Genomic DNA, 13,383 nt, shown 5'->3' on the forward strand with positions numbered 1-13,383 from the left:
ATTTAATGTAACACTTAGTAAGTGCTGGGCACTCTATTCTAAATACTTGAAATATATTAACTCATTTAGTCTCCCCACCACCCTCTGAGTTAGGTATTATATTATCTTCTCACTTTAGAGGTGAGGAAACAGGGGCAAGTAGCATGTCCTAAAGCCTTGCCAACAACTCGCATGTGGCAGAGCTTGGATCTGGGCCCAGACAGCCTGGCTCTAGAACCTGTGCTCTTACCCACATGCTACATTGCTAGCTTTACACTGTCTCAGGTTCTGACTTAACCCTTCTAGAATGTTCACTGTTCTCCTCACAGCCCTTCAGACAGTCCAAGCTGACTCACTCATTCATGCTGCTAAGCTTTTAATCCACCATTCCTTACACCACCTCCTAACCTATCAAGTGGCCTCTCCCAGGTCCTATACTTGTTTGACCTGAATCTAAGATACCTTTATTCCCCACAACCCCCACCCCCCCATAAAGTTGGCAGCTTCTCCTTTCACTCACTTTGATTTCCCCTGTCAGTCTATTTCATTTGCAAGCAGAGGGGTTAGGATAACATGTCCTATGCTTGATGCCTGACTGCTCCTACCCCACTCAAGTATAAGTGAAAGATCCATAGTATCGTTTCACATTTGGTTCTCATGGTTGGCTGTCTGTCCTAACACCACCCTAGAAAATTCCTCATACCCTGAAATATTAGGATGCATGACACTTATTTTCTTCTCACCCCCCACCCCCCACCCCCTCTCCCCACCACCACCACCACCACAGCCCCCAAACAAATTTGGGAACAATGGATACAGTACTCTCATTTGCCAAAAGCTAGTCTAGAGTGACATCTGGTGGCTGCATCTGAAAAGTTTCACAAATACTGACTTTCTTATAGGTAAGGTTTGGTCCTTAAGGGAAACGTGTGTCATCCATTAGAACATGTCACAACTGGGCTACCCACCAAGACAGCAGGGAGAATCATGTGAGACCAGATGTGCAAAAATCCCTCTACACCAAGCATGTCAAACTTGTGGCATGTGGGCCACATGCCTTGTTTATTTGGCCCGTGTTAGTCTTTGAGTTTGACATGCTTGCTCTACACTCAGTAAGTCATAAAGGTGTGGAGCACCTCTCCTCAGGAAGAGAGACTGCAGGCACTGAGGCCCAAGTTTAGAGACAGAAGTTCAAGTCCTATATTCCAGGCCTGAATGTTCACTCCTAGAAAGTAGTCAAGCACCCCCCCCCCCCCCCCCCCACACACACACACACACCTCTTTCTCTGGGCCTGTTACCTAAATTTTCCAGCGTTGTGTTACAAACCACACCTGCCCTAACTTCACTGCCCTTTTCTTCTTCTCACAGCCCTTCTTTAGTCCGATGGGAGCCAGTAACAGTCAAGTAAGTGGAGGATAAAGAGTAGAAAGACGAATGAGTAAGTGGCAAAGCTAACCCATCATATCCCTTCTTCTCCACTGGAGGCATCCCAGACTGAATCAGGCTCAAACTGGAGAGGCTAACATCTAGAACTGGAAGAATTGATGTTCTGATAATAGACTTAATGGATTTTTTTTGTGCCTGAAAAATAAGACCATTTGAAAGTGACAGCAAAAGCTATGACACATACCCAAGGCATTGTCAGGGATATAGAAAACAGGTTTGACATAGTACAGAGTGATGGTCATGGCAGAAAAGAATAAAGTTGTTTCCTGTTAGGTTTACCCAATCCAGTTCACTCAATAAACCATACTTGCTATTTTGGAGTGAATAGAATTGTTGATTTTGAAAGATGACTAAGCAAAGGAAAGAACCCAACGAAAAACCTCTGAAAGAATGGAAGAGACACAGAGTGCAAGAGATAACAAAGAAAACGGTACACCATAAATGCCTTTCTCTGTCAAGGAAATTAAAACATTAATGCCCTGTACAGGAAATAAACCCATAACACACAATGATAAAAAAAAACTAGCAGAATAAAGAAATACTGGCATTACATGGACTCTAGTAAATGATGAGTAGTTACCCAAAGCAGAATTAACATTTATAAAAAACTAGAGGACCAGTGCACAAAATTCGTGCACTCAAGGGGTCCCTCAGCCTAGCCTGCACCCTCTCACAGTCCGGCAGTTGGACATCCTTAGTGCTGCTGTGGAGGCGGGAGAGGGGCCTTCCACCACCAATGCACTTGCCAGCCATGAGCCCGGCTTCTGGCTGAGCAGTGCTACCCTATGGAAGCATACTGACCACCAAGGGGCAGATCCTGCATTGCGCACCTGCCCCCGGTGGTCAGTGCACATCATAGCGACCAGTCGTTCATAGTTTGGTCGATTTGCATATTAGCCTTTTATTATATAGAATGAGTCAGTGACCAGAGGGCAGCCTTGGGAAAAATCATGAATTAACTGTCAAACCTCAGAGGGAAGGTGGGGGTGAGGGGGTACCGGGGAAGAGATCAACCAAAGAACTCGTATGCATGCATATAAGCATTATCAATGGACACAGACACTAGTGGGGTGAGGGCATGTGCTGGGGGTGGGAGTGGCCGGGGAGAGGTCAATGGGGGAAAAAGGAGACATATGTAATACTTTAATCAATAAAGAATTTTTTAAAAAGACTCAGATAAACACAAGTAGAGAAAATACAATAAATATTAGGGGATGATCAGAAAGGTCTGTTAGATTAAGATTGTTCTTTCTGAAGAAGAGAAAAAATAATTTCAATAGAAAAAATTACTCAAAGATATATTAGAAGAAAACAGGTGCACTCTCTCTCTCAGAAGCATGCCCATGTCTTGTCCTTCCCCATCTTCTTCCCCCCAGGTGCCTTACCTTTGCCCTTCTCCCTTCTAAGTTCCAAGGGCCCTTCTTTTGCCTCTGCAACATGTTTCCTGTGCCTGTGCAGCCAAGCTGGCTCACTTCTACTACCTCTGTAACTTTCTAAATACACTTTCTCTTATAATTTGAAAAAAATAAAATAAAAAGAAAAGAATTTGGAAGTGAAGGCAGGAGTTTATCTGAACATCCAACAAGTTTCCTGTTTTCTGAGAAAGTTTAATAAATATTGTCACAAAAATACTGATTGTTATATTTCACATCTTATACAAATAAGGTATAGAAGAAGGATAGGGGGAGTGTGAAAAATGGCTGAAGGTGGTCAAAAGATACAAACTTCCAGTTATAAAATAAACCTGTCAGGGGATGTAAAGGACAGCATGGTAACCACAGTTAATAATACTGTTTTGTTTCATATTTGAAAGTTGCCAAGAGTAAATCTTTCAAGTTCTCATCACAAGAGAAAAAATTGTAACTGTGTGGTGATGGATGTTAACAAGACTTACTGTGGTGATCATTTTGCAATATATAAAAATATTGAACCATTAATGTTCAACTCCAGAAACTGTTACATGTCAAATATATCTCAAAAAAGAAGAGAAAGATGAAGCACTGTTGTATAACAAGTAGGAAAAAATCTCAAGAAATGCACACCTAGGCACATTGTAATGTAACCGCAAAACATTAAATCAAAGAGAAAGACTTAAAATCAGCCAGGGAGAAGAGATGAATTTCCTGCAATGAATAACAATTAGACTTACAGTAGGCTTAATATCGAAAATGGAACCAAAAAGTAAATGTCAGCCTAGAATTATGCACCCCATAAAACTATTTAAACATGTTTTCACAGACAAATAATTCTTAAGAGCTTGTCACTAGTAGAATTTTAATAAAGAAATTCTTAAAAGATTTATTTTATGATTATGAAATACTGGAAGATGACCTAGGAAGTTCAAAGATTTTTTTAAAAAGGGAGCAAAGAAGTTGGTAAGTGCAAAAATAAACGTAAATTTGTCTGAAAGTAATAATACTAGGCTGGAGGGGACCCGCTACCACCTTAGGCCTCTTTGCCTCACTAGGGCCCTCCAGAGAGCTGGCACCCAGGTCCGATAATCCTTCTGGGGAACCAACCTTGTGCCTCCCGGAGATCCACGCGCCCACCTGGAAACACGTGGGAAACCAAGCCTCCAAAAAAGCGCTGCCTCCTAGCAATACAGTGGGAATATCTGAAAGGGACTCCAAATGGAAATAGTACCCCTCTCCCCTCCGCACCTCCTCCTGCACCACCCGGCCTGAAGTCACACCCTCCTCCTCAGGGGAAGTAGAATATACTTCTCCTACTCTAAGCCAGTCTTTGAGGGATTGCAGTATGACTCCATTTCCTTGGTGCCTTCATAAAATAGTTCATCCAGTGAAGGCGATGAAGATAATTGACAATACTACCCTGCTTTTTCATGGTTCTGCACTGGGGAGTTGTGATTTCTAAGAATTATGACATAATCAGAGTAGTTCCAACTCCTGATTTGGATTAATTCTGGGGTATGACCAAGATCAGGCTGTAGACCTCTAAGATTAAAGGCCTGGCCTGGATCATGGTGAATTCATCAAAGCAAATAATGCCTGTGAGACAGCCCTGCAGCAGCCAATCGGGGCTCACTCTGTTGGTGACACCCAGTCCTTACTATATAATTTTGAATTCCTATAAATCCATTAAGGTCACATTAAATTTTGTCTCTCATTGCTGTGTTTGTTCTATATAGCCACTAGCTAGTAAATTGTGAATTTTCAGTAAATGTTTCATAATAACTCCAAATATGAAATATTACTAAAAAAGAAAGAAAATAATAGTACCAATCTGTGGGCTTCAGAAGCAATAAATGCTATACAAAAATTACATGTAAATTGGGAGGGTTGTGATCAGAGATAAAATACTCTTAAGGTCCTTGTAATTTTAGTAGAGAAGTTAATATGCTGATCAACTTTAGACTGTTAACTGTGGATAACTGTACATAGAAATAGGTAGGAACCATTAGCTTTCCATATATTTTTCCTACTTTCAAGACCCATGTCAGTTAATAGTTTTTAGTGACACCTTCCCTGAGCACTCTGCCCTCTGGGTTTCCTTCTCTTCCTACCTACAATTTATAATTTAAATTGAATCATGTCTTGAATGTTTACATACTTGGTCTTGTCTCACAACATGGTTAGAAGACCTAAAGACAATGGCCATGTTTTAGCCTTTAATTCTCTTTTTCTCTCACTCTTTCCCTACCCCACTCCCCACCCCTGCTCCACACTCTCACCCTAAAAAAAAAGCTCTGTATATGTATGAAGACCCAAAATCATTTTGGTGAATAAATTCAGAGATTCAGTATATTAACTTGCTGATTAACCTTTGTTACTTTCTTTCCTCTACCATGCCTCCTCTACTTCATTTTTTGAAATGTTTTTCTACTTAGCACAAAGCTGTGTTATTTTTTTTAATGTTTTCTTTACTTAGCACAATGGAGTTTTGATTTCTTCATTTTCAATTCATCTTTAATGAATCTTTTTGTGGTCCTTGTTGCTCTATGAAAACACATTTTGTTTATGTCCACTAGATGGCACCGGCGTCACTAGTCTAATGGGGAGCCCAGTGGAAAAATGTGTGAGGCAATGAAATGAAGGTCTTAATATACAAGCAGCAGTAGCACACGACCTATTAGCTGTGGTGGCATATCTATGACAGATGAGGCAATTACCAGGACCTGTGTATGGAGTTTAATACAATCAAAATGTGCCAAGTTTCTAACACAATTAAAACATATTCTTACCATACGGTCCAGCAATCCTGCTCCTTGGCTTTTACCCAAATGAATGGAAAATGTATGCCCTCACAAAAACCTGCACACAGGCTCCTACAGAAGCCTTATTCATAATCTCCCAAAGGTGGAAGCCACCAAAATGCCATTCAGTAGATGATGGGTAATCTGAAGTAACATCCAGATAACGGAATATTTATTCACTACTAAAAAGAAAAGGGCTATCAAGCCATGGAAAAGACACGAGAAACCTTAAATGCATATTATTAAGGGAAAGAAGCCAATAGAAAGAGGCTGCACATTGCATGACTAAATACACATATATGACATTCTGGAAAAGAAAACTATGGAATTGGGGGGTAAGGGAGAGGAAAGGATAAATAAGCAGAACACAGAGGATTTTCAGGGTAGTAAAACTGTTTTGTATGATACATGTCATTAAGTATTTTTTAAAACCCACATAATGTATAACCCTAAAGTAAACCATAGACTTTGGCTGATAATAAAGTGTCAATGATAATGTCATATATTGTAACAAATGTGTCATGAGATGTTGATAGTGGAGGAGGCAGTGTATGTGTTGAGGAAGGATATATGGGAATGCTGTATACTTTTGCTGTGAACCTAAATTTTGTCTTACAAATAAAGTCTATTTTTAAAAAATACTCCAGGACATTGATTCTTTGTATCTATCCTCTCTCCAGTACCCCAACCTCCCATATCCTTAGACCCAATGGATATACCACCTCTTGATTTCTCTCAGTCACTTACTTCATCCATTAAGAAATCCCATAGACCCTGCTTTCAAATACATGCAGACTATGACCACTTCTCACCAAATCCACTGTGTCTACCCTAGTCTGTCATTATCTCTGTGAATTGATGCAATAGCGTCCAAACAGATGTTCCCTTTGCTTCCACTCCCCCCTTTAGTCCATTCACAAAATGAATTCCTATGAGAGCAAAAAAATTGATCTTATCACTCTCCATATTAACCCCTCTGCTGGCTTCAAACTATCTAATAAAAAAGAAACTTGCAAATTGACCGTAACTTCACTATGCCCCAAGCCATGCCCACCAGCCAATCAGAGCAACTATATGCAAATTAACCCAACCAAGATGGCGGCCAGCAACCATGGAGCTGGAGCAAGCAGGAGGCTTGGTTGCCCCAGCAATGGAGGAAGCCAAGCTTCCCGCCTGCCCTGGCCTGCTGTGGCCTCTGCTAAAGACAACAAAGTTTCAATTATAGAAGATAAATAAATCCCAGATACCTTCTTCCAGCCAGCCTCCACTGGGAGCTTGGGTGGCTTGGGGCCATGGCCATCCTGCAAACAGCCATCAGCCCCTCATCCAGGTTGGCTAGGCACCCCAGGGGACCCCCACCCTGAAAGGGCTGCGGCCAGCCTGAAAACAGCCATCAGCCCCTCACCCAGGCTGGCCACACCCTCAAGGGGTGAGGATCCCTGCTGGGGGGCTTGACCAGCCTTCAAACAGCCCTCAGTCCCTCACCCAGGCTGGCCAGGCACCCCAGTAGAACCCCCCTCCCTGAAGGGGGTGTGGCCAACCTGAAAACGGCCATCAGCCCCTCACCCAGGCTGGCCAGGCATCCCAGCGGGACCCCCACCCTGATCCAGGACACCCTTCAGGGCAAACCAGTCAGCCCCCACCCATGCACCAGGCATAGAATAAAAGGGTAATATGAAAATTGACCCTAACAGCAGAATGACTGGGAATGGCTAATTACTATGACACACACTGACTACCAGGGGGCAGATGCTCAATGTAGGAGCTGCCCCCTGCTGGTCAGTGCGCTCCCACAGGGGGAGCTCTGTTCAGCCACAAGCCAGGCTGACGGCTGCCAGCACAGCAGTGATGGCGGGAGCCTCTCCCACCTCCTCAGCAGCGCTAAGGATGTCCAACTGCAGCTTAGGCCTGGTCCCCGCTGGCAAGTGGACATCCCCCAAGGGCTCCTGGGCTGTCAGAGGGATGTCTGACTGCCAGCTTAGGCCCGATCCCCCGGGGAGCGAGCCTAAGCCAGCAGGTGGACATCCCCTGAGGGGTCCCAGACTGCGAGAGGGCACAGGCCAGGCTGAGGACCCCCCCCCCCCCCCGAGTGCACAAATTTTTGTGCACCAGTCCTCTAGTCTATATATAAAAGGCTAATATGCTAAGCATCCGACCATCCAACCAGTCACTATGATACGCATTGATCACTAGGGGGCAGACACTCAATGCAGGAGCTGCCGTGATGCACACTGGCCATTTACAAAGAAACGGCACCATGCACCTGGCACTGACAAAGCACCACTCGGCTTCCCCAAGTGGGACATAGGCTCCATCACCATTCCGGAGCAACACCCCACCAAATCATAGCTGATGTGGCTGAGACCCCATGGCACAAAATGCGGCCCACAGCCCAGCCCAGCCCGGAAATGGTGGCTGTGGGCACTGGGTAATGACATCATGTAGCAACACCCGGCTTCCTCTCCCTAGCAACTAGCCTCCTTAGAGTTTCTTCAGCCCAGGAACACAACTTGCTTTATAGCCAGGTGCAAACATTTTACACTTTAACCAAATGTCTGTGAAGCATTTTCCCAGAGCCTCATCTCATTAGATCCTCACAGAAGTCCTGGAGTAGGTACATAGGAGACTCGATTGAATCCTATTTTCTTTTCATCAGCCAGAAAATGGAGATTTAGAAACTTGACCCAACTGAAAAGAAGAAATGGTGGACCTTGAAAATTACTTCAGGTTTTCTCACTGTGTAGAATATAGTCAAACACTGCTGCAATTAAACATTTTACCCTTTGTTCTCCCTGAATGATCTACAATAATAATCTGCTTCATGTTGATATTTACTGCTGTGTTGATGACAATTACCTGAAAGAGAAGTTGGGGTGCTTCACGGCCTGGAAAAAGTTTAGCTAAATCAGAAAGCAGGTCTAATTAAGCAAGTTTATATGTGCGATACATATAAAGCTCTTGCTGGTGCCAATTGCATGTGTGTGTTTCGATCTGTCATTGTGAATTGGTTGACACTTCTATTATAGAGAAAGGGCAAATAGCGATATTAAAATATTTCTTTTAATTAACTTCCTTTCAATGTGCACAAATTCGTGCACCAGGCTAATGGTATATAAATAAAAGCTAAACTCCTCACCATATGGCCTATAAGTCCCAAATGGTCTGATCACTGCCTACCTCTCTAAACCCATTCTTGCGGTCTCTCTAGGTGACTGGACTCATTTCATTCCTAATTTATTATTATCTCAGGGTCTTTGCACATATTCAATCCTTTGCCTATTGTATATATTCACAGGACTGAACCTTTCTCATGCTTCAAATCTCAGCTAATTTTACCTCCCTACAAAGGTTTCATCTTACCACTCTTGTTAATGTGTTTCCTCCAGTGACTCTCCATCACTATTCATTTGATAGTATACTTCATATGTGTATCGTCTGATTTCTCACAGTAGAATATCAAACCCATGAGTATGGACAGATGCTAAGGGGGCTGCTGTTATTCCCACTTTCTGATATTCACACCCTTGTGTAATCCCCTCCCCTGGCATGTGGGTTGAAATTATTCCTATTAGAATACAATACTAGAAGTGACATTTAATTTGTTCTTGAATACACAAGATTGTGATGTGTCTCTCACTAGAACTCTCACTTCCTTGCTGGCTTTGCAGAAGCAAGCTGCCGTGGCATAAGATGCCCTTTGGGGAGTGCCACGGGAGAGGTCGCTTCTGGCCGACAGCCACTGGGTCTGGTAGCACGCATGGAATTGAACATGGCCAACCACCACCCGATATTCGAAGCAGAGTCTTACCCAGTTGAGCTTTCAGGTGAGATAGACTTTGAATTCTCAGATGTGTGATGTGTACTGAAAGATTTAGGGCTCCAGAGGCATGTATATTAGGGGAAAAAAAGTGTCTTAATCCTGAGGAATCTGGGACTTTTGGGTATTTTTTGAGGAAACGATCATTAAACTTAGTTGAAGGATGATTTAAACAGGCAGAAGAGTCACTGGACAAATGACACAAAGTCAGCTGCACTTTTCTCTACATCTTATTTTACAAACATTTGCATGGTGCTTCCTCTAGTACTCACATCTCAGGTTCTAAATAGCATCCCCCATTTCTTTTAGCACTAAGTCCAGGTGAGGTTAGGAAAGGTACAAGATGAGCCTGGGGCAGCGTGTGCCAGGGAGGAAGGAAGTAGTCAAGTACCTGGGAGAATAGAGGAGCCAGCCTGGAGGAGCTTCCATTGCCTAAATTTGGGACAACCTGACCTTTAATACCAGGAATATGATGGCAATAGAGTAAACCACTTTGGATTTAAATAAAAAAGATTGGGTCCATAGTGATACCCAAAAAAGAGAAGGGGAAAAAATTCTTTGCAAAGGACTGCCAGATAAATAATGTAGAAAAAAACAGGACATTACCACTCTCATCCTCCATTGTATTAACAATTCAGCTAAAGTCCATCAGTGGCTGCATAAACTTCTGGGTCAAAATATATTTGGGGATATAATGTTCACACAATCTCAAGATATCACCCCACCAATACCTAATATAACAAAAAAAAAATACATACCTTTATGACAAAGATACCTAGCAGTCACCAACTGAATCAAGTGACCAAACTTAGTATAGCCAAAAGTTATATCTATCTCCTGAAATCTTCAAAAAGTCAACATCATGAAAAATAAAACATTTAGCTTTATCCCAAAATACAAGAAACCAAAGAGACATAACAATCCAAGACAATGGGTTAATTTTGGTTAGATTCTGGGTTAGAAAATAATGCTGTAAAAACATTTGTGGGACAATGAAATGAATTTGAATACAAATATCAGGTAACATTACAGAAATATTAATAACTTGCTTTGTTGTATTAATGGTATTGTGGTTATATGGAAAGTGTCCTTGTTTTTAGGTAGAGACATGCAGATTTATTTAGGAGTGGTTAATTAAGGAGTAAAGGGTATAATGCAGATTTGGGCATAGAGTGAACTGTTCTTTTAAGTTTTCTGCAGGTTTGGAATTACAGGAGAAAAGACAAGAAATACTGAATTTAAAAAAAAAAAATGAAAACTTTCCACAGAGAGGTGTGGAAAGGGATGGAGAAAGAGCAAGATGTATTATGCTTCATCTCTTTTAAACCTCCTGAGGACACAGACAATGGACACATTATCACTATCTCTATTCTGGAAATGAGGAAACAACAAAAACCAATTCCAGATAACAGCCTGGAAGGGACATAGCGTGACGCAAGAGAGGTTATGCCACTTCTCTGTATCTTAAACATCTAAACTGACATTTACATTGGGGTAATCCTATATAATAAAGAGGTAATATGCAAATTGACCCTCATGCCATCATGCTGTTACAAGATGGCTGCACCCACAGCAGATGCAGGGTTCCTGTAACGAGCCATAATGAACGATCAGTGGGGACCTGAAGCTGCATGGGGCCAGGCCAGGGTGGGGGACCTGAGGCTGCACCCCCCTGCCCAGCGGGGCTTGATGGGGGACCTCAGGCCGCGCCCCCCACCCCTGTGCCAGGCCGGGGAACCTGAGGCTGCACCCCCCACCCAGTGGAGTTTGATGGGGGACCTGAGGCCATGTCCCCCGCCCTGGCGCCATACTGGGTGACCTCAGACCGCACCCCCTGCCCTGGCACTGGGGCTGGGGGACCTGAGGCTGCTGCTCCCCCCCCCCCCCCCCACTAAGCAGGGCTTGATGGGGTACCTGAGGCTGCGCACCCTGCCTGGCGGGGCTTGATAGGAGTGGGGCCAGCCAGGTCTGGATCTCACCCAATGGGGGTGGGGCTGTCTGGGTCTGGGTCTCACGCGATTTTGAGGTGCACACAGGTGGGCAGGGACTTGACTCTGGGTGGCATGCCCCAGATACTGACAGGAGGATTTTCATATACATTTTACTAATTTAATTTTCTTTCATCTCTGACACTTCTATTACAGAGAAAGGGCAAACAAATAGCAATATTAAAATATTTCCTCTAATTAATTCCCTTTTAACGTGCACGTATTTCGTGCACCAGGCCACTAGTTTCTTTATAATTCCTTTCCCCTCTAATTTTTCTGTATGAAAAACATAGGCACAAAAGAGTTAATAGATGAATGGGGATAGAGTAAAAGTAACAAAATCATACAGAATCCCATAAAAATTCTTCAGGTGTGTGTACTTTGCAAATCCCTAAACAGCAAATACAGAGAGATGCTTCCGACCCCTCAGTGAGATAATGGTGTGTTGCGATACCACGCTGTAGGTAGTGTTTCCCATGTACCTGTCCAAAAGAGCTGGAAAACTGACCACGTTCGCTATCCATCTTCTGTAGCTATGAATCTATAGTGGGTAATCGGGACAATTTGTACAATTTGGGATGATTCCTTTCCTTATTGCTGAATATTATGAAGGACACAAAAGTCTGAGCACCAGACTTAAACAGGGGAGGCCTGCATACAAGTCATCACACCTGTGTGATCCTACATGAGTCGATTTCCTTCCCTGGGCTGTAAAAGGAGGGCGATGTTAATCTCAGATTCTCTTAGTGCCAACATCCTACCCCTAAGATTCTCCCTAGTCTTCTGATGTTGTCTGAGGCAGAATTCAGCTTGAGTATTGGTCTGACCTGAGGTGTATTCCTCCGTTGTATATTTAAATAAACTACCCATTAGTGTTACTTCCCATTTCAGGTTTTACTAAAACTCGGCTAATTTTTTGAGCTGAAGTTGACTCAGAGTCCGCTAGATGGCAATCTTGTCCGTTTTTCTTCCAAGACCTAAGAAGCAGCTTCAACCCCTCTTTTCAACATTTCCAGAATCTTCATTATGTGTCAAACCAGAGGGCTCAGCTCCTGCCTCCACAGACTTCACAACACAACAACCCCTCAGAGAACTCAGTGCCGTCCACTTTATGTTTTTCAAATCAATAATCAGTACAAATGCAAATTCTTTCTTTAAAGTCAAATGATGGCACTATCCTTTCAATGAAATTAACATTTAAATAAAAACTGTCATTGTGGAAGAAAAATCAGGAGGGAAATCGAAGTGCCTCTGGTGCTTCTTATCCTGTCTGTGCTGCTTTAATTTCCATGCAATGGACTTGTTGGTGAGGGCTGCAAAGAATCACCAACCACAGTCCCTGTAGCCTCTACACAGCCAGGAGGACGGAGAGGCTGACAGCACCAAGGGGCAGGTGACAAGAACATTTATTTTATTTTATTTTATTATTTTTTTTTTTTTTCGCTTAAAGTATTACAAAGGGTATTACATAAGTGTCCTTTTCCCCCCCCGCCCTTGACAAGCCCCTGCCCTCCCTTACCCCCCAGTGTCTTATGTCCATTAGTTATGGTTATACGGGTGCATACAAGTCCTTCGGTTGATCTCTTACTCCCCTCCCTCCTGCCCCCCAACCCTCCCTGGCCTTCCCACTGCAGTTTGACAATCAGTTTGAGGCAGCTCTGCCTCTGTATCTATTATTGTTCAAAAGTTTGTAATGGTCTTTATTATCCATGAATGAGTGAGATCATGTGGTGTTTTTCCTTCATTGACTGGCTTATTTCACTTAGCATAATGCTTTCCAGTTCCATCCATGCTGTTGCAAATGGTAGGAGTTCCTTCTTTTTAACAGCAGCATAGTATTCCATCGTGTAGATGTACCACAGTTTTCTAATCCATTCATCTACTGATGGGCACTTAGGCTGTTTCCAGATCTTAGCTATGGTGAATTGTGCTGCTATGA

The 13,383-nt window shown here is 43.0% G+C and overlaps 1 protein-coding gene across 1 annotated transcript; it reads left to right on the forward strand.

Annotated features, from left to right (window-relative positions):
• The first annotated feature begins 1,363 nt into the window (after window positions 1-1,363).
• On the forward strand, window positions 1,364-4,139 carry NBDY (negative regulator of P-body association). The gene is made up of 2 exons (XM_070414193.1): window positions 1,364-1,384; window positions 3,894-4,139. Exons 1-2 carry the CDS (start codon window positions 1,364-1,366, stop codon window positions 4,137-4,139), a joined length of 267 nt encoding a protein of 88 aa, XP_070270294.1.
• The last annotated feature ends 9,244 nt before the right edge of the window (window positions 4,140-13,383 follow it).

Source organism: Myotis yumanensis, unplaced genomic scaffold (genome assembly GCF_028538775.1).
Source record: "Myotis yumanensis isolate MYYU_CA2020_CCGP unplaced genomic scaffold, mMyoYum1.0.hap1 SCAF_5, whole genome shotgun sequence".
Taxonomy (NCBI): domain Eukaryota; kingdom Metazoa; phylum Chordata; class Mammalia; order Chiroptera; family Vespertilionidae; genus Myotis; species Myotis yumanensis.